At 33.6% G+C, this 22,677-nt stretch overlaps 1 protein-coding gene across 1 annotated transcript in view; it reads left to right on the top strand.

The window, feature by feature from the left end:
* The window catches only part of adck1 (aarF domain containing kinase 1), a 164,007-nt gene that overhangs the window by 38,405 nt on the left and 102,925 nt on the right, over nucleotides 1-22,677 (top strand). Inside the window, exon 4 of the mRNA XM_051132870.1 lies at nucleotides 18,062-18,265. Coding sequence (XP_050988827.1) covers nucleotides 18,062-18,265 — 204 coding nt within the window. The remainder of the gene's footprint in view (nucleotides 1-18,061; nucleotides 18,266-22,677) is intronic.

The raw sequence follows: 22,677 nt of genomic DNA, 5'->3' as shown, positions 1-22,677 counted from the left end.
TTCCCCTGCTTCATGATGATGAGGAGAACAGTGGGATCCATGGGGGTAAAAATCAAAAACAAAACACTGAGACAAAGACGGAAAATAAACGTAGGGGAATAACGCCGGGTAAACTGTAGTCGGTCGGTCTTTCTGTTACGCAGTCGCTGCGTGCTGGACGGAACGAGACGAGAGACGAGATAACAAGCAACAATATTTAATATAATCTTCAGGTAGCACAAGCAGGAACAGGCAGGAATATCCACACACGTAGAAACAATAAACCAACAATAAAGACCGACAGGAAACTCAAGATACAAACAGGCTTATAAAGGTTAACTAATTGTTGCAAACAGGTGAAGGGGATGACGCTAACGAGGATAAAACCAAAGCAGACAGATCGACGGGGGGAAACAAAGGGAGAAACCAAAGACATAAACAGACATGAATGTAACAAGCATAACCTAACCATGTCTTCTACTTAAGTAGTTGTAACTTGACTTAACTCAGATTTTCAGGGCTGTCATGATTCCTTGATGCAATTTGAGTAACTGGCAAAAATATTGAGTTACAGTTATCCGGTTACTTGATTATTCTTTTAAACGGTAGTGTAACCTAATCATGTCTTTTACTTAAGTAGTTGTAAGTTAACTTTACTCCGATTTCTAGGGCTGTCACGATTCCTCGATTCAATTAGAGTAACCGGCAAAAATATTGAATTACAATTATCTGATTACTCGATTAATCTTTTAAATGGTAGTGTAACCTAACCATTTATTTTACTAAAGTAGTTGTAAGTTAACAACTCTTAACTCTAAGATTTCTAGGGGTGTCATGATTTCTCGATTTAATTTGAGTTACGCACTTTTAAAAAAAAACAAATCATCAGTTGAAAGTAATTGGCAAAATGTTTTTATTACGTTTATCCGATTACTCGTCAGAATAATCAACTGATTACTCAATTACCAAAATAAGTTTTAGTGACAGCCCTACAGATTTTCAATTAAAATTGTGTCTACTATGCATTACTGATGCTGAGTTTGAATGTTTCAGCTTCGAGCATTGTGTGCAATTGTATGAGAAACATATTTTAGAAAATGAAACGCTTGTTTTCGAGAATTACTCTTATTGAATGTTGTATGGTTTCACTGTATTGTATAAAAAAACAGGTTTACTAATTGTTCTGTCCGGGAAGGAATCTTGTTTTGAAGTGAACGCATTTCACAGTTGTTTGTCTTCCTTTCTTGTTTTGGGTTGTTATTGTTATTGGGTGTAATAATTAGTGAAAAGTTTTATTTGACAACTCTGTTGATGCTTATTAACAGATTCTCACCCTTCAAAACACTGCCAAGGTGTGACTGATGCCTGAAGCTTGAAAACATCCCATGTGCTGTCACATGGCAAAAGATCACATGATCGAAAATTCTTAAAAAAGTAGTTGTTTAGCAAATGCTTTGGTCTATACTGTACTATGTTCATTATAGGGTCCGTCTGGACTAACCTTGGGCTAAGTGGCTTACTCAAGGGCCCAGCGGTGATAGTTCATGGATCGCCCCTTACGGAATTCAAGCCTAGAACCCTATAATCGCTGTTTTCAGTCACATACTTGAAGGTGTCTAAACAATGACTAATTTGTCTAAGACTCATTTACTATTTCTGAGAGTTTGTGTAAGTTCGTAATTGCTTTCTGCATCTCTGTAGTGCCTTGTGTTTTAAATTAGAAGGACATGCTGCAGATTAGCACAGGCCGGCATTATCAAGAAAAAAGAAAAGTAAAGAAATTGTATTTCAGCTTGGATGTCATATTTGGCAACCTTGGCACCTCTGGTGAATGTACGGATGATTATAGCCTAAGGCTGACAGCTAAAATAGACTACTGTTTACTCAGATATACTGAAATACATTTTTTAGAATTAGATACAGTCCCCCATATTGTGGATATTTTTATTTATTTATTTTTAATTGTTTCTCTTTTTTGGATAGTTTTAATACTTAAATTTTTTTACACCAGTCTCTAGAGTTTCTAGCTAATTGCATATATGTTGTAGTACAATTTACACAATTTGTTGATTATTTTATATAAAGTTTTATTATTTTATGTGTTGTTTTTTTCTTTGTTTAATGTTGTTGTTTTTTTGTTGTTTGTTTGGTTCTGTTTTAGTTTATGTTTTTTTGTTTGGTTTTGTTTAATTATGCTTTTGGCTGCAATCTGATTTCTCCTTCCACAATTGTTGAACTCTATGTACCTGTTTCTTTACTGGTCATTGACTCATATGCTGGGAAAGATACTAAAACAAATGATATTTTTTATAAACAGTGTGATGGTGAGTGGTTTCTGTAATCAAACAAACATCATGTTGTTAAAGATGGGTTTACTTGCAGCCCTGATAGTGAACAATATCCAGCACTGGTAGAAAGAAAGATGGCGTCTCAGGTCTCCTCTGAGCAGTGGAGATTTGAGGAGGTACGAAATGGTGTGCCACCTCTCCGAGGAGAACAGTAAATCAGACGCTGCTTGGGCTCCACTAGTGCATGAAATGGCTGCAGTAATGAATTTGCGGCCAGCACATTAGCATGCTTTAGCCTCTGTCTCAATTCTTCTATTGAGTTCTCACTTCTGATAATCGTCTCTCTCATATTCTAAAATGCAAATTGCATTCTTATCACAGCAAAGCTAGTAATAAATAGACACCGCTCCAAATGAAGTTTTCAGAGGAAAAATTGCTCCAGCCCTGAAAATGAGCGAAAAGTGGTGAAAATGATTGCCTGGTATGTTTGTGCATGGATATTGTGGTTTTGTTTCATAATCGTAGCTTTTTGCCCTTTCAAAGAGGTTAATAAGAGACTGTCTGTGTTTCAAAAACTGTTTGTTTATGCGTTTTTGACTCCCCAAAACCAGTAGCATGAGTTTGTGATACTGTTTGTTTGTTTGACACATGACAGACCAGGCATTTTTTGGTGGAAACTTTTGCCATTACTTTTTGCATTTGTTACTTTTTGCAATTCAGTTGGTCAGTGGATAAAATGATGCTTTTAAAAGCCAAATTGTTTCAAATTTCTTACATTTTTGCATTAGCAACAGAACTGATGTTTTAATGCTTGCTTTATTGCATGCGTTATTATCAACAATCGTTAGCCCTATATCTACCGTTTTCTTCCCATATGAGTGGGTGCAGCCATTTGTAAATTTTATGGGTCTGGCTTCTGGTCTCATCCACGTCCAGCTATTTTTAGCTGTGCAAAACAGCTTGTTTTGCTGCTACCATATTATTTTAATGTATTATCTTCATTAAGAACACACTGGTTTGTAGTGCAAACAGTTTTACCATTTCCTTCTTCTCGTTATTTCCCTATAGCAGCTAATAAACCGGAAGTCCCACCGATAGGCTTACTTCCGTGTCAAAGAGAAAGGTGGATAATGGCTCATCAACTAATGCAATCAAAGTGCAGGGCATCAGACAAGTTGAACATGGGCAAAAATGTATTAGTATTTCACACTGATTGTGGAGTGTCTCCTGATTTCAAATCACTTATTGCATCACTCTATTAGTAATATGCACTTCATTGACCTCCCAGCTTCAGCTGCTTTATATGTAGACTTCAGACTTCCCACATTATCTGTGGATGATGGAGTGGTGTGGAGACAGAAAGTGAAAAAGTATAGTAGCACTGTACAATGTTTAATTGGGTGTAAATAAATTAATAAATAAACAAGCAAACACGTCAGCATTAAGTTTCACATCCTGAGTAGGAAGGGAAAGAGAAGCTAATATGACAGAAAGTGTATTGATTTGGCTCACGGAGCATTCAGTAATGAAGTGTGGGATTGCATAATTCAACCCCTATTGCTGCAGACGTAATCTGGGACGTCTGCTTTTATTAATTGAATGCAATGCAGCTGCTGCTAATGGCATGTTGTTCTTGAGGGCTGTGGTAGCATGTGATCGCTGTGAATTTCTTAGCTGCTGTCAGGTTTTTATATGTGTAAATGCTTTTGCTTTTCAATACTTTATTCTATGGAATGTGAACCTTTTTTTTTTTTAGGAAAATTACAGAAAATATCATTCATATTGATTGATATTAGGGGCTAGCTCACCCAAAAAGAAAAAAATTCTGTTATTAATTACTCACCCCTCATGTCGTTCCAAACCCGTGAGACCTTTGTTCGTCTTAAAATTAAGATATTTTTGATGAAATCCGAGAGCTTTCGGCACATAACACATTCACGGCACGTAACACATTCAAAGCTCAGAAGGTAGTAAAGACATTGATAAATGGTCCATGTGACATCAGTGGTTTAACAGGAATTTTATGCAGCTACGAGAATACTTTTTGTGCGCAAAGAAAACAAAAATAACGATAGTAATTAATGACAGAATTTTCATTTTCGGATGAACTACCCCCTTAATTGTTGTCACATTTCACTTCCAAAATCAAAAGTAGTAAATAATAAATTTCTTTATTTGCATAAGAAAACAAGTCCTTTTTAGGACCATTTTATATGAATTTGTGCATTCAAATTTTTATTTTTATTTTTTTTTTTTTTGGTGAAAAAAAAATTCAAAGTCATGGAAGAAGTCACACTGCACATGACTTTGTCTTAAATTTGTATTTGTATTGTAACTGTAATATGTATAATAATTAATATAATAAACATACATATATATATATATATATATATATATATATATGTATGTATATATATATATATATATATGTATATATGTGTGTGTGTGTGTGTATATATATATATATATATATATATATATATATATACACACATATATAATATAATATAATATAATATAAAACTAATATTATAATTTTTATTAAATGTATTACTGTGTTTTTCACTGTACAATCTACATGTTCAAAAATGTTTACATTAAAATGCAATATGAATAATTTATAAACATGTTTTATAAGTATGCAATCTGAAAGTATTGAATCTCAAGATTCAGTACCTGAAATCTTGGACATATATACGTTTTTAGCATTATTACTCCAGTCACATGATACTTCAGAAATCATTCTAATATTCTGATTTGCTGCTCAAAAACATTTTGGGGGAGAAATGATAGAAATTAATGCTTTTGATTAGCAAGGATGCTTTAAATTGCTCGAACTTGATGATAAAGACATTTATAGTGTTACAAAAGATTTCTATTTCAGATAAATGCTGTTCTTCTAAACTTTCTATTCATCAAGGAAACCGGGAAAAAAACTACTCAGCTGTTTTCATAATAATAATAATAATAATAATAATAATAATAATAATAAATGTTTTTGAGCAGCAAATCAGAATATTACAATGACTTCTAAACGATCATGTGACTGGAGTAATGATTCTAAAAATTCAGCTTTAAAATCATGAGAAGAAATTGCATTTTAAAATATTTTCAAATAAAAAACTGTTATTTTAAATAGCAAAAATATTTCCAAAATGTAATGCTTAATTTTAATTGCTGTACTTTGGATCAAATAAATGCAGGCTTGGTGAGCAGAAAGAGACTTCTTTAAAAAAACATTAAAAAAATCTTACTGTTCAAAAACTTTTGACCAATATATGTATATTGGACTTAATATATGGAAATATATATATGGAAAATATGGGCGATTGATGTTTATATGCATAATTAAACAAAACCCTTTGCTAGCACTCCAGGTGCTTTGTGTTCATTTCAGATGTTGCCCTTTGACCTCATCTTACCCTTCTAATCAGGGCTAATCTTTCTTCCGATGGATTTGGGCAAATAGGCCAGTTAACCTCATGACTAAAGAATCACTGTTGCTTGTCTGGAATAATAGCAAGCTCATCTGAATCTATTGAAAAGCCACCAGGCGGAAAGAGTCTCCTTTCAGAAGTTGTAAAGGGGCTTCACAGCATGGCCGTAAATTTAGGTGTGGCAGACAGGAAGACATGCTCCTACCAAAGTTAAGAGGCTATTGAATAATCCCTGCCAATATTTCTAGCACTTGCATTGAGGCGATGAACACACGATTTCGTGTTTAACAGCACGTCGTGTGAAGCAGATGTGTAAATCGTAAGGGCAAAGTAATCCATGAAGGTTTTGTTTGTTTTAGGTCTGTCACGAATGAGATACACTTCCATTTGTTCGACGGCATCACCACTAAAGGGCTAAGTGCATCTCTGTTCTACTCGGGCAATTCATTACTGTATGTTAATTTGTTGCTAGCGCCAGGAGCTAGCCAAACAGACCCCACAGCCCTCCATCTGGCCAGGCAATTTCAAACTGAGATGGGCGGTAGTAGGTGCTGCTCGCAGATGTGGGGGGAAAGATGAATAAGAGGGGCTTTTTAATGGTCTAGTGTGCATTTATTGACTGCTGGGAATTTTCTGAGATTGGGCAGCCGCTAAATTGCCCACTCCCTCCGAGTTATTCATGAAGTCACAATGTAAAGCAATAATTGCCTGGCAATAGTAGATGCAATTTCTATGAACGCATGTCGGTCCACTTTGCTTACAAAAGGAGTGACTGGCTAAGCCCCCGTGTAATGATGGAAGTGCACAGAGTGTCTTTTCACCTCAAACGAAAGTGATCACAGAAGAGCGAGCCGTTTTTTGTGGCTTTCCTTTCGCATAGACCTTTCATATACATGAAATCACTTTATTAAACAAGTGAAAGAGAGAAATGAGTGGACACAGCATTATTATTATTATCAGTTCTGCCTTTATGAGACCTGGTTTTGTGGTCTTCAGGTTTAAAGCTGTCTGGAGGTGCGATTCTTTGGTTACTTGATCAATAGGACTGTAATACATGACTCCAGCATTTTAGAGGTCATTGATTTGCACTTTTATCCCCAAACATGTTTGTAATATGAGAAAAAAGTCAATGAGACTCTCACTTAAAATGAGTGGTTCAGCAAGCTGTAACACTATACCAGTCTGCAGTCTCTGAGGTGGTGTTATTACATGACACGGGATGTTTTTAGTCACTTTCAAGTAGTTATCTAAAGAAATTATTAGTTCTCAAATATCTTACATAGAGATAGTTTCACCCCAAAATGAAAATTCTGTCATTACTCTCCCTCATGTCATTCCAAACCCGTAGGAGTTTCGTTCATCTTTAAAACACAAATTAAGATTTTTGCTGAAATCTGCTTTCTGAGAGCTTTCTGACCCTACGTAGACAGCAACACAGCTACCAAGTTCAAGGCCTAAAAAGGTAGTAAGGACGTCGTTAAAATAGTGAAGATGAGCAAAGAAGGTCTTACAGGTTTGGAAAGACATGAGGATGAGTAATTAATGACAGAATTTCATTTTTGGGTGAACTATCCATTTAAGTTTGTGCAAGCTGTACAATTTTGTCTTTGTAAAGTTTTTGAGTTTTTCATGTCCTATATTGATTTGTACGACGGCGTTTTAGTGCCATGTTAAACAATTTAAAAAAATCTAAGATTACGAGGCTGAAGTCATAATATTTTGAGAATAAAGTAAAAATGGCAGGAATAAAGTCTAAATATTATGAGAATAAAGTTGAAATATTTTGAGAATAAAGTTAAAATATTACAAGAATAAAGTAAAAATTACAAGAATAAAGTCTAAATATTATGAGAATAAAGTCGAAATATTTCAAGAATAAAGACAAAATATTACAAGAATAAAGTAAAAATTACAAGAATAAAGTCTAAATATTATGAGAATAAAGTCGAAATATTTCAAGAATAAAGACAAAATATTACAAGATTAATATAAGATAAGAAATCCAAATTATGAAAATAATTTCAAATTTTGAGAATAAAGTTGAAATATTTTGAGAATAAAGTCAAAATATTACAAGAATAAAGTAAAAATATTACAAGAATAAAGTCAAAATATTACAAGAATAAAGTAAAAATATTACGAGAATAAAGTCAAGATATTAAAAGAATAAAGTCAAAATATTACAGGAATAAAGTCAAAATATTTTGAGAATAAAGTCAAAATATTTGAGAATAAAGTTGAAATATTTTAACAATAAAGTCAAAATATTACAAGAATAAAGTCAAAATATTTGAGAATAAAGTTGAAATATTTTGACAATAAAGTCAAAATATTACAAGAATAAAGTTAAAATATTTTGAGAATAAAGTCAAAATATTTGAGAATAAAGTTGAAATATTTTGACAATAAAGTTGAAATATTTTGACAATAAAGTCAAAATATTACAAGAATAAAGTCAAAATATTTTGAGAATAAAGTCAAAATATTTGAGAATAAAGTTGAAATATTTTAACAATAAAGTCAAAATATTACAAGAATAAAGTCAAAATATTTGAGAATAAAGTTGAAATATTTTGACAATAAAGTCAAAATATTACAAGAATAAAGTCAAAATATTTTGAGAATAAAGTCAAAATATTTGAGAATAAAGTTGAAATATTTTGACAATAAAGTTGAAATATTTTGACAATAAAGTCAAAATATTACAAGAATAAAGTTAAAATATTTTGAGAATAAAGTTGAAATATTTTGAGAATAAAGTCAACATATTACAGGAATAAAGTCAAAATATTTTGAAAATAAAGTCAAAATATTACAAGAATAAAGTCAAAATATTTTGAGAATAGTTGAAATGTTTCAAATTGTTTTTTGCAGAGTAGGTGGTGGAATTTTTACAAAGAAAACAGTATAATTTAATGAAACAAATGTCTCATTGTAATTGAAAGACAATTGATTCACATGATTACAGCGATCTGTCAGGCCACATTAAAGAGTGTGAAAAACACATTTTTGCAAGACACCTTCTTTGCATTTTGCTATAAATATGACAGATTTTGAAAGCTGAGACTTTGTTGTTATATTAAATGTGCCAAAAGCACAAAGCTTATTGCTATTATTGGGTGGCTGGCGCATTACAAATAGACCTAACGAAGTATTACTTCTAAGCATACTGTCCCTGTGAGTATAACACATGGTATGATCTCTGCTAATAATCGCACATATATTCAAATAAATTACGGTGGCCTGGTAACTTCTGTTGCTCCCAATCCGGGCCATTAGCATGCGCAGACTATACTCTCAAAATATTATAACTTTAATTGCTATGATTTTATTCTTGTAATTTCAACTTTATTCTTGAAACATTTTGACTTCATTCTCATAATTTCTACTTTATTCTCTAAACATTTCAACTTTATTTTCGAAACATTTAGACTTTATTCACATAATTTTGACTTTAGTCTTAAAGCATTCCAACTTTAGTCTCAAAACATTCAACTTTATTCTCGCAACATTTTGACTTTATTCTTGAAACATTTCAACTTTAGTCTTGAAATATTTTGATTTTATTCTCTAAACATTTTGACTTTATTCTCATAATTTCGACTTCTCATAATTCTCGAAACATTACAACATTTTTCTTGAAACATTACAACTTTATTCTCTAAACATTTCCACTTTATTCTTGAAATATTTTGACTTTAGTCTCAAAATATTTCAATTTTATTCTTGAAACATTTTTACTTTATTCTCATAATTTCGACCTATTCTCGAAACATTACACTGTTATTCTTGAAACATTTTGACTTTAGTCTGTAAACATTTTGACTTTATTCTCACAACTTTTTGACTTTATTCTCTAAACATTTTGACTTTATTCTTGAAACATTTTGACTTTATTCTCTAAACATTTCGACTTTATTCTCGAAACATTTTGACTGTTCTCATAACTTCAACTTATTCTCGAAACATTACAGCGTCATTCTTGAAACATTTCGACTTTAGTTTTTAGACATTTTCACTTTATTCTTGAAACATTTTGACTTTATTCTTGAAAAATTTCGGGATTATTCTCAAAACATTTCGACTTTATGCTCGAAACATTTCCAATTTATTCTCTCAACTTTTTCCACTTTATTGACATAATTTTGACTTTAGTCTTGAAACATTTTAACTTTATTAAAACATTTCGACTTATTCTTGTAATTTCGCCTTTATTCCCAAAACATTTCAAATTTATTCTTAAAATTTCGGCTTTATTCTCGAAACATTTTGACTTTAGTCTCGGAGCATTTCAACTTTATTCTCAAAATATTATGACTTTAAACTATTCAATCTTTTAAAACTTTAATTTAGTTTTTTTGTTTTTTTTGACGTGGCACAAAAACGCTATGGTAGATTTGCATTAAGCCTTGTGTGTAAAATTTTAAATGTGATGCATTTTTTAGGTGCCACTAACATCACCAAATTGAAAAAAAATGCCCAAATCGGTTGTTTTAAACCTAAACACACTACTTTTCTACGTGCCCTTCAGTTAGCAAGCTGTCAGCTTAGCATATTAGCTTAACATGTTGCTACCAAGTTAAGAAAAGCTCTTGTGATTAACTTTTGTTTACAAGGGTGAATGTGTTTTGAATTTCGTGAATGTTACAAACTCATTTCTATTCGGAAATACTATTTTCTCTGCACCTTGTTCACCCCTACTTTTCCTCAGTGTCTCTGGCACTGGAATTATTTATGGATTTGTGGACTGATTTGTATTTCTTATTGTTCAGCATAATTGCAATGCTTAAAAATCACTTATTGTGTTTTTCTTTTCTTTTTTTATTTTGTAAAAAGTGCTTTTTTTAACACCAAGCTTTGAAAAATAATAAAAAAGTTGTGTCTAGTTTCATGTGCCACATTTACTCTATACATTCAATAATAAAGAAATGGATGTATAATTTCAGTTTAGTGACAGACTGTCCATAAAGAGAATTTTATAGACCCTGAGAACAAGAAATATTGTTCTGTCTATAATTAGAGTGTCTGGAATATTTATGCCAGTGTTTGTTTTTCACTAACAACCTTTAGATTGTTTGCATTGCATGTTGTAATTTACCATGCATGGATTTATTTATTTATACTTGACTTTTACATATTTATACTTGATTTTATACTTTCAGTTCAGTGACAGACTGTCCATAAAGAGAATTTTGTAGACCCTGAGACTAAGAAACATCGTTCTGTCTATTATTAGAGTGTCTGGAATATTTATGCCAGTGTTTGCTTAACACTAATAGCCTTTAGATTTTTTGTAGTGCATGTTGTAATTTGCCATGCATGGATTTATTTATTGCATTTTTTATGTATTTATTTTTACCTATATATTTTAATGCATTTTTGTTATTAACTTTTTTTTTTTATTTATGCATTTTAGTTTTTATATTTATTTCTATCTTATTTATTTGTGTATGCATTTATTTGTTTATTTGTATTTGCATTTATTAATGCTGGCCTGTCAACTTAGTTCCATAAAATGTAACTATAATTTTGCTATTTTAATTTATGTGATAAACTATTGATTTCTAAATATGTATTTACTTATTTATTCTTAATGCCGAGCAACGATTTGACCTGGCACTTTTGCCGTATTGATGCGCTGAGGTTAACAGTTCGTCTTAGTGTGTCAAGTTTGTGACAGTATTGCTAATTCATGCTTCCTTTGATGTAAGACTGATCATTATTCTTTGGTGTTTTGTGCACAGTGAGAGCAGGGACAGCATAAGAGGAACCTCTGCTGCCTCCCCATTAGTCCCCTGGCAATAACATGCTCTGATGATGGTCCTACAAAGCATTTTTCAAAGGCCATCTAATGGCTTCTGCCTGCTGCTGAAATATGTCATTAATGTCTGTGGCAATTACGAGAGTTGTCAGAGCTCCGGCTTTGTGCCGCTCTGTCCACGGATGAAAGGGTTGCGGGAAAAGAGAGAGAGAGGGATGGATAGAGGGAGGGAGGGAGGGCTTTTTGGGGAGGAGGAAGAGAACAGTAGAGGAGGTGATGGGGAGGTAGTGGGAATTGCTCTACTTGGGTATTAATTGCACAGGGCCTCCTTGCCTCCACAGAGCAGCGACGACAGACTGTACATGGCAAAAGAGAAGCGTGATGTTTTACTTAGGGACATTCAGTTTTGAAAATTAACTAGTCTTATGGAAGCAATTTAGCTAGCTTGTTTTGGGATCATCTGAACTTGGTTAGACTCTATCGTAGGGGGCATTTCTTAGGTTTTGTAATGTCAATATCACCAGTCAGCCAAATGAACCTAGTGGTTGACCATAATGGGTTTTTAGTAACTGATAGCCATACCAATATCAGTATGAAAGATACACCCGAAGGCCATTGGCTACATTTGTTATATTTTTTTTTATATTTGTTACTGTGGTTTTTCATGTTGTTTTATTATTTGCAAGTTCTATAGTCTTAATACTAGGGCTGGATATCAATTCAGATGTCACAATTTGATTTGTTTCTCTCTCTCTCTCTTTTTTTTTTTTATTTATTAAATTCAAATTGTTACTGATATTAAAAAACAAAAATGAATGTATATCTTATTTATCTTAATTTTGTCTGGTAATCAAATGGAGGCATAAAACATTGTTTTTTATATAAAAATTTATATATAATTATATATGTAATATGTAATAAATAATATTATTAATTGTCTATTTTGGTGATTTAATTTATTTTTATTTAAATTCAATTATTTTTTTTATTAAAAAATCATTCAGTTTAAACTTTAATCTCAGGTTGTTTACATCATTTTAGGGATGATATTTTATATCAATTATAACAAAAAACTATGCAAACTAAATTGTCCATTTAAATTCAGTTCGATTCGATTCATGATTCTATTTTTTTGACTAAATTTTATGAAAATAGATTTAATAAAAATTAATGAATTTTATTTTTTTATAGGGCCTTTTCTTAATTTTTTTTTCTGGTAATTAAATGAAGGCCAAAAACTACATTCAATTATTTTTATCATTAAAAAATCATTTAGCTTGAACTTAAAACGTTTTGTTTACATCATTTTAGGGATGTTTATGTAAATTATAACAAAAAAACAATGTAAATTAAATTTGTAATTAAAAAAAAATCACACTGTTTATCGAAAAAATAACCAAATTTCTACCAAATAATGATCTCTAAATTATTTGTATTATTTTTTCAAGTTCTGTGGTCTTAATAATAAGGCTGGTACTATTGGCTGGTACTATTGGTTAATACTATTGGTTCAGATGTCCTAATTTGATTCAATTCTGATTTGCAAGCTCTCGATTCGATTCTTGATTCGATTCACTTTTTTTTTTTTTTTGACTAAATTCTATAAATATAGATTTAATACAAATGCTATTAAAATTTCTAAAAAATGAATGAATTGAATTTTTTATAGGGCCCTGTAAAATGTTTTCCTTTATTTTTTTTCTGGTAATCAGATGAAGGTGTAAAACATTAATTTCATTTCATTTCATTTCATTTAAATGTATATATAATTATGTGTATAATATTTAATAAATAATATTTTAAATAGTCTGTATTTGGCTGATTTAATTTATTTTATTTAAATAAATTAATTTATTTTTATTAGCTCTTGATTCGATTTTTGATTTGATTCTCTCTTTTTTTGACTAAATATATTCTATTCTATGAATATAGATTCATTACAAATGCTATTGATATTTCCAAAAAAATGCATAATTTTTTTTTTATTTTATTTTTTTTATAGATCCCTGTAAAATGTTTTTAAATGTATTTATTTATTTTTTGGTAGTCAAATGAAGGTGTAAAATTAACTTACATTTAAATATAATGTGTATGTAATATTTAGTCAGTAATATTTGTAATTGTCTATATTTGACTGATTTAATTTATTTTTATTTAAATAAATTAAATAATTTGTATTGTTTTAAAAATCATTTCGTTTAAACTTCAGTCTCAATTTTGTTTTCATCATTTTAGGGATAATTATAACAAAAAAACAATGTAGATTAAATTTTTAATAAAAAAAAATTACAGTGTTTATCTAAAAATAGGCAAATACCTGCTAAATAGTGACCTCTAATTAATTTGTATTATTATTTTAAGTTCTGTGGTGTTTGGTACCGATTCAGATGTCCTCATTTGATTTGATTCTGATCTCAAGCTCTTGATTGAAATCTTTTTTTTTTTTCTTTTTTTTACTAAATTCTATGAATATAAATTATGAATATAAATGTATATTTCTGGATAGGATCCTGTAAAATGTTGGTCTTTTTTTTTATTCTGGTAAACAAATAAAGGCATAAATAAGGCTTAAATCTTTTTACTAAATGATATAACCAGCAAACTCCAACAGGGAACATTTTGTACCCCCCACAATATTCTAGTATAGTCTTCCTGGTGAGGTGTCTTTACCTAGGCAGAGCTTATATCAGAAATGTGTGTGTGTGTCCATCCATCCATGTGTGATCTTTTCATCCATATCTAACTCTCTCTCTCTCCCCTGCCCACATAAAATCAGCGCTTTCTGCTGAGTTTGCCTGTCTTATTACACTCAGAACATGTGGAGGGCTTCTCCTGTGCCTCCCCGTGCTGCAGTGAGGACTTGATTGGCTGTCACACTTGTGTTTGCTGAACAACTCCTGTGACAAAAGACTCTTCAGCATTGCCTTGATGGAAGACATGATTGACGCCTCATCAGATACGAAGAGCGCTCTTGTGTTATTTCGCTCTCCGCTGGCTCGCGGTAAATTGCCGCAGTAAATGCTGGCCTTTTTATAAACAGTTTTTTCTGGAGAAACAGGTCCCTTTCTGCTTTCCTTTCCTGTGCTGATTTGGAAGTTACCGTGTAAAAATGCAGAAATTCAGGATGAGGCCTGAAAACAAGATGTTTAAGGATCCTAATAATCTATTTCGCCTTCCCTTTTACGCCCTATAAAAAGCCGGCACGTTTCTCTGTGTCGCCCCTAGTGGACGGGCCGTGTTATTGCAATAGCCGCGGGTGGCTGGGAGAAACGAGGAGCTGGAATAGTGAGAAAAATGGAGGAAGCCTGACTGCCTGCCAATAGCGTCGACAAGTGCCAGGACTGTAAGATGGCAGGTGGCACAGATTTCTCTCCCCGGGGGATTAGCCAGCAAAGAATAAAAAAGGGTAGACCTCCTCTTCTTATCCTTTTTCCCATGCCGCCGTCCCCCCACTTGGCTTTATTGGTTCCACAGATCCAGTATAGAAGGTGTTGAAGATGAGCAGGCGGAGATCATGACTGTTATTACTGCCTCCTTCGTCTCTTATTAGCCCTGCCTTTCTCCTCGACACATCCTTACCATCAAAAGCCTGTTTGGGCTCTGGGCTGGGAAGGCGAGAAGCACATGTTTTGTATCCGCCGAAATAAAGTGTCTTCTCATCACCCTCGTAATTATCTCCGAGCTGTCACATCCTATTGGCTTCTCCGGGCACGGAAAATGGGGTTTTGTGCGCGCCGCAAAGCCGGCCGGCCCGGGCTGCCGTCGGTGGCAGTGGAGCTGAGCTCGAACAGTGCTGCGGAAAATGCCCATAGGACAACCTTCAAATCTCCCATCCGCTGCGTGTGAGGATTAACGACAAATCCTGCCTGACAGAAGTGTGTTTACTCTCCCCTCGACATCCTGTCAGAAATATCACCTCCATCCGAAGAAGTTTTTTGGACCTGAGGGGGTGTTGCCTGAGGAAACACTCCAGAAAAAAAAACACAAGGGGTATTAAAGATATTTGAGGTGGAGGAACCCTAAAATTTATGGTGCTTGTGGTGCCTAGGCATGACCCTCTTCTGCATCTACAAAAAAAAGCATAATTATTACTGTTGGAATCACATGAAAACAAACAAAAAACAAACAACCAATTAAAACCGAAATGTACACGGGCTGTCAAACGATTAATCTCAATTAATCGCATACCAAATAAGTTTGAGTTTGCCTAATATGTTTGTGTACTGTGTGTAATAAATATGTATATATAAATACACACAAATTGATGTATATATTTAAGAAAAATATGTAATGTATAAAAATTATATATAATTTAGACTGGGGTGGGGTTTAGACTGGGTCCTTTTACCCCAAGTTTTTTCTTTTTTTAGGGCTGTCAAAAAATGATAATGATGATAATAATAATAATAATAAAATGAATTAATTAAATAAGTGTTTCACTCTTACACATCTAAAAATAACAGGGGCGAAAAGATAGTAGTCTGTAATTTTTCTGAGAATATTTCTAAACAGTAAAAATATATATTTATTTAGTATAAAAAAGTGGGTGTGTTCTGCTTTGTATTTTGCTTTGCATCACAGGAATAAATTGCATTTTATAATATATTAAAATAGAAAACTTTAAAAACAAATTAATTTGTAATATTTCACAATATTGTTGTTTTTACGTTATTTTTGATCAAATACAGTTGAAATGAGATGTTTTATACACCTTTCAGAATCTGCAAAATGTTAATTATTTTACCAAAATAAGAGAGATCATACAAAATGCATGTTATTTTTTATTCAGTACTGACCTGAATAAGATATTTCACTTAAAATACTTTTCCTTAGTCCACAAGAGAAATAATAGTTGAATTTATAAAAATGACCCTACGCTTGATTATTAATACTGTGTTGTTACCTGAATAATCCACAGCTGTGTTTTTTTGTTTAGTGATAGTTGTTTGTGAGTCCTTTGTTTGTCCCGAACAGTTAAACTGCCCGCTGTCCTTCAGAAAAATCCTTCAGGTCCCGCAAATTCTTTGGTTTTTCAGCATTTTCGTGTATTTGAACCCTTTCCAACAATGACTGTATGATTTTGAGATCCATCTTTTTACACTGAGAACAGCTGAGAGACTCATGCAACTATTACAGAAGGTTAAAACGCTCACTGATGCTCCAGAAGGAAACACAATGCATTAAGAGCTGGGGGGTGAAAACTTTTGAAATTGAAGATCAGGGTAAATTGTACTTATTTTGTCTACTTGTAGCTTCTGAAGAGCAGTACCAAATAAAAAATAATTAGGATATTTTGGCAAAAAAAAAAAAAAAAAAGTAAACCTCTTCATTCTCTTCAGAGGTTTACAACCCGGCTCTTAATGCATCGTTTTTCCTTCTGGAGCATCAGTGAGCGTTTGAACCTTCTGTAATAGTTGCATATGAGTCCCTGAGTTGTCCTTAGTGTGACTCCTTGGCATCGAAAAGTTTGAAAAACTCTGCTCTAGAGAACACTGCTGTTCTTTTCTATGAATGTCTGTTGCTGCCTAAAGGGAAACATAATGCTTAATGTGATGAACTTTAAAGTTTTTTTTCAGGGAATGAATTTGGAGACAAATCTTTGTATTAGATCAAACTGGACCATATGGGAAATGGAATTCATCGACAAGACTACCAATATTTGTATTTCTTTTTTGAATCAAAATGCTGAACGTTGTTCCAGATCATTGCGGCCCAGTTTAATCCCTGCACACACACGACGACACACACATATAGACTCCCCACCCAGTATAATTAGGTGCATGTAGACTTTGTCTTTTGAGGGATGATTCGAATCGGACGACCGGCCTCATATGCGGCCCCATTTGGAGCACAAAAGACTGTCTTTTGTCAGGGTGAGAGGGTTAAGAGAGCTCATTTCACGGCAGTTTATTTGCTCTGGTCCCAAAGGGACGTCCCTCCAAGAGTACTATCAACTCCACCAGCTGGTGTTGGGACGGGACAGCACAAAGACCCCCGTAAAACTGACGTCCCATTTAAACAGCATTTAAGACAAATGAGATGACGGGGTGGGAACCCAGTGTGTATAATGTATGTGTGTGTGTGTGTGTGTATGTTTTAAATTTTGTAGTGGTAGCAATAATGCAGGCCACACAAGCAAAATGTGCTTCTTTTATACTGTTTTTTAATGTCATCGTTGATAATTAATACCAAATTAATATGCTAATAATTAACAGTGTTTGTTGTCTTTCCTGGATTTTCTTGCAAACTAAAAAAAAATATTTTTTTTATTTAAAAATATATTTAAATATTTAAAAATGTAATTTCTTCCTGATAAAGCCCGATTTTTAGCAGCTGTTACTCTAGTTTTCAGTGTCACATGATCTTTCAGAAATCATTCTAATATGTTGATTTGCTCAAGAGACATTTTTTTTTTTGGCAATGTTGAAAACAATTGTGCTGTTAAATATTTTTGTGGAACCTTTGATACAGTTTTTCAAGATTCTTTGCTGAATAGAAAGTTTAAAAGCACAGCTTTTTAAAAAAAATAGAAATTATCAGTAAGTTCATTGGCTTAATTATGAATTGCCTTTGTTTAAATGTTTCTCTTTCTTCAGGTTCACAGGCGTTCGGCGGAGAGGCTCCTGGACTTGTGTTGTGCGAACAGAGGCACCTTCATTAAAGTAGGACAGCACCTGGGAGCCCTGGACTACCTCCTGCCTGAGGAGTACACCAGCACGCTGAAGATCCTACACAGCAGAGCGCCACAGAGCAGTATGGAGGAGATCAGGCAGGTCATACGAGAAGACCTGGGAAAAGAGGTTTGTTTTTCTGCCTGTCTGAGAACGTAGATGCATCAAATGGGCGATAAGGAAGTTAGCAGTTTCAGAAACTGGAATATTCAATTGGAAATAATCCGGAAAATGTTGATTTTATTAATCTATCTTCAATTTAATGATGCAAATCACATTTTCTCAAGTCATTATTGCAGGCTGCTCCTTGTGAGAGACAGGGGCTGTTATTCAGTAATTGTCTAGGTCACTGTGGGTCGACAGGGTTAATGTCACATGAGAGAAGCTGTGGTCTCTCTTGTCCTTTTCTGTCAGCACTTTTGTGGCTCTCGTCAGAGCAGTCATCCTGAAAGTGCTCCGTCTCCGAAATGTTTTGACAGGCATTTGCATTTTGGTGGATATAATTGTTCTGTTCTGCGGATGACCTGATCAAATCATCTATCAGCTTGTGTTCCAATGTTTTGTGTTCGTATCCGGCTGTTTTCTCACATTACACAGTAGCAAGGCCATTTAAATTATGAAGCCTTTGAGAAGAGGTGATTTGTTACTTTTCGAACATATGATTTTAAAAACACTTTTAAAAATAATGGTTCCAAAAAGGAGTTTTCACGATGATTCCATTGAAGAACCATTTTTGGTTCCCTAAAAGAACCTTTCAGTGAACGGTTCTTAACTTAAAACCCTTTTTTTCTTAGTGTGGGGAACATTTTAATCTAAAGAAGCTTTCTTCTAATATAAAGAACATTTTGTACAATAGAAAGATATTAAGACGTGTATGGCTTAATATAACATACATAATGTCTCTTACTGAAATACAGTTGAGGTCAATAGTTTACATAAACCTTGCAGAATCTGCAAAATGTTTTTATTCTTTTATCAAAATAAGAGGGATCATACAAAATACATGTTATTTTTTTCTTTAGTACTGACCTGAATAAGATATTTCACATAAAAGACATTACATATAGTCCACAAGAGAAAATAATAGTTCAATTTATAAAAATGACCCCATTCAAAAGTTTACATAAGCTTGATTCTTAATACCTGAATGATCCACAGCTGTGTTTTTTTTTGTGTTGGTTGTTAATGAGTCCCTTCTTTGTCCTGAACAGTTAAACTGCCCACTATTCTACAGAAAAATCATTTAGGTCCCACAAATTCTTTGGTTTTCCAGCATTTTTGTGTATTTAAACCTTTTCCAACAATGACTGTATGATTTTGAGATCCATATTTTCACAATGAGGACAACTGAGGGACTCATGTCAACTATTACAGAAGGTTCAAACACTCACTGATGCCCCAGTAGGAAAAACAATGCATTAAGAGCCGGGGGTGAAAACTTTTGAACAGAATGAAGATGTGTACATTTTTCTTATTTTGCCTAAATATACTATTTTTTTTTCTTGTAGTACTGCTCTTCACAAGCTGCAAAAGATACTTGCATGTTTCCCAGAAGACAAAACAAGTTAAATTTACTCTGATAATCGATTTCAAAAAGTTTTCACCCCTTTCTGGAAGATCAGTGAGTGTTTGAACCTTCTATAATAGTTGCGAGTCCTTCAGTTGTCCTCAGTGTAAAAAGATGGATCTCAAAATCACAGTCAATGTTGGAAAGTGTTCAAACACACAAAAATGCTGAAAAACCCAAGGAATTTGTTTGACCTGATGGATTTTCCTGAAGAACAGCAGGCAGTTGAACAGCCTACCTCAAAAATGAAAACGTACCAAGCCTCCAGCCATCCAAGTTTTATATGAGTTTGTTTTTTCATCAGAACGCATTTGGAGAAATGTAGCATTACATCACTTGCTCACTATTGTGATGTTTTCATCCACTGTTTGAACTTGCTGTTCATTCTGATGGCACCCATTCACTGCAAAGGGTTCATTGGTGAACAAGTGATTTAATGCTAAATTTCTCCAAATAAGAAACAAAACTCATCTACATCTTGGATGGAGGGTTTCTTCCGAAAATCTAAAAATCTAATATATTAATGGATTCTCACACTGTGGCGATTGCAAATCCCGTTGCGTTTTAGTATTTCAGGTATGGTCAAGGTCACAAAACTTCCCAGTTATGGTGAAATGACCTTGAACAAGAAGGACAATTCAAACCTGTAATCACTCAGCCGGAGTCTGAGCAGGTAACCGTTAAAAAGCGTCCCTCCCTCGTCTGACCTTGAGAGGGCTACGCTTGTACCCAACGCCTCTAGGGTGATGACTGCATCTTTACAGTTTTATTATTGTAATTATTAGCTCTAATAGATCAGTCTGACTTCTTGCTTCACTGCCTTCCTGCCTCCCATTTTTCTCTCTCTCTTTCACAATCCCCATCCCTCCCTGCCGAATGACAGCAGCATTGGCTGCAACATTACGTAATTCTAGCCAGGTCGCGACTGGCTTGCGGAGGTTTAGGGGTTTTTTTTCTTTTTCCAGCTGCGTGTGTGCGTGCTGCGAGGTAAGAAGCATTTGAGACGTCGCTGTTTTGTGTGTCGGGGACTGGAGATGGACCCGTCACGGCTCGTTGGGCTCAGTGCGGCGGGAGAATAATCCATCTGCCTCTGTGTCACAATAAAAGTCCCCTCAATTCTCTGGCTTTCTCCTTTTGTCTCTCGTTCACTCCATTATCGTTTCTGTGTGAGAGTGTGTGGATATGTAGATTAGGTGAAGCTTGCGCTCCTAATGTTGTGCAAGAATAATGAATCTCTGTATGCTCTGTGTCAGGTCAGTGCAAGTGTTTTTCATGAACATCATTCATCGCGCTTTAGCAGGGATGCTTCTTTGCGGAGGAAAGTACAGTGTGTTTTTGGGTGAGAAAATACAACTTTACAAAATTATGACAATACAAAATTAAACCAGAGATGTCAAAAAATATAAGAAGTAAGTAGTCAGGTTTCCATCTGTGTATTTGTATGTGAATTTTGAGATATTTAATAAAAAATAGTGGCTGGAAACATCAAGATGCATGTAAAATTTGGAAAACGTCCCAAAAAAGTTGTTTAATGTGTTTTTAGTTAGAGGACATGAAAAAAAAAATTCACATGACTTGCCTTTAACAAGTCATCCAACTAAATTCACCCAGATGATTGGCTCCCAGACATCTGCCTCTGATCACTAGTAATCATGAAGTCTGATATGTTTTTTTGTCTGCAGACATGTATTTTTTATTTGTAATATTATTATTATTATTATTATTATTATTTATTCCCCCCACCCCAAGTTATTATTTTTTTATTTATTTTTATTTATTTTATTTATTTATTTATTTATTTTTTTTGCCCAAATTTCCCTGGAATTGACTATGGGAGGGAAATGCTTCTAATAAAATATTTTTTTATTATTTTGAATCGAAATATACTGTAGCTATTGTACTTACTTAATATTTCTACATAAAATATTTATCAAAAAAAAAAATATATATATATATAATATATACACATACATAAACACATACATATAAATAAATGTATATATGTTGATTTTTTAAGCCTTCTTAGTGTTAGTTTCCTGTTAATACTGCAAGGTAAATGTTGTTTATATGGCTTAAACTTACAAAAAAAAAAAAAAACATTACAGTTTAAAACATAGAAGTTATTAATATACATCAGACTTAAAAAGCCGAAACCCAGAGAGGGAATCTGCCTCCTCATTTCACAAGTCTATCGTACGCCACTGGGCTGTAGTATCCGATGTGCTGTGCCGTGACTGGTTGGCAGTGCCCTTCGAACTGAGTCTGTGCCAGGGCTTTTAGCGAGAGTCTCCTGCACCGTGAGGTAAACTACAGCATCCCAGAATTCCCCCACCTCCCCTCATATTTATTTATGAGGCCTGGCATGGTCTCACACAAAATCAAAAAGCTGTTACGGGCGGCTCTGGATCCATTTAGATAAGGAATTATTGATATCACAAAGGTGTGGGGAGGAAGACAGACACTGGTTTTGGTTTCCTCTCAGCTTGCCTTTACTCTATCTCTTTAATTCACTCTTCTTTAAGCCCCTGAGCAACTGAAATATTATTCCATGAGATTTCCAGTTAATAGAGCCAGACCTCTGCTTTTATGCACTCTTGGCTTAGTAGAAAGCCACTGAGCTTGTATATGAATATACATGTATACACATTTATATAAACATTTATACAATTAATAATAAATTCCCTCTTGTGTAATAGTGATATACTGCTTTTATGGTAACCTTGTTAATGTATGACACCTTTCCGCACGCAACAAAAGAACAGCTATTATCCTTTTTGCATTGCATAGCTTTCTAGAAGCCTCGAGGAGCGTTGTGTGCTGGTGAACAGCATTAACCTCCAGCACACTGGAAGGGAGGGTTGGGTAGAGGGACTGAAAAAAGGACGAGGCACTTAGTAGTTCAATTATGCAAATATTTATCAAAAGTAATTATCACGTTCTGTTGAAAAATGGAGCTAATTACTCAACACTACCT

Source organism: Labeo rohita, chromosome 17 (assembly GCF_022985175.1).
Source record: "Labeo rohita strain BAU-BD-2019 chromosome 17, IGBB_LRoh.1.0, whole genome shotgun sequence".
Taxonomy (NCBI): domain Eukaryota; kingdom Metazoa; phylum Chordata; class Actinopteri; order Cypriniformes; family Cyprinidae; genus Labeo; species Labeo rohita.
Note: the sequence above shows the minus strand (reverse complement) of the source record. Positions and strands in the feature narration are given on the sequence as shown.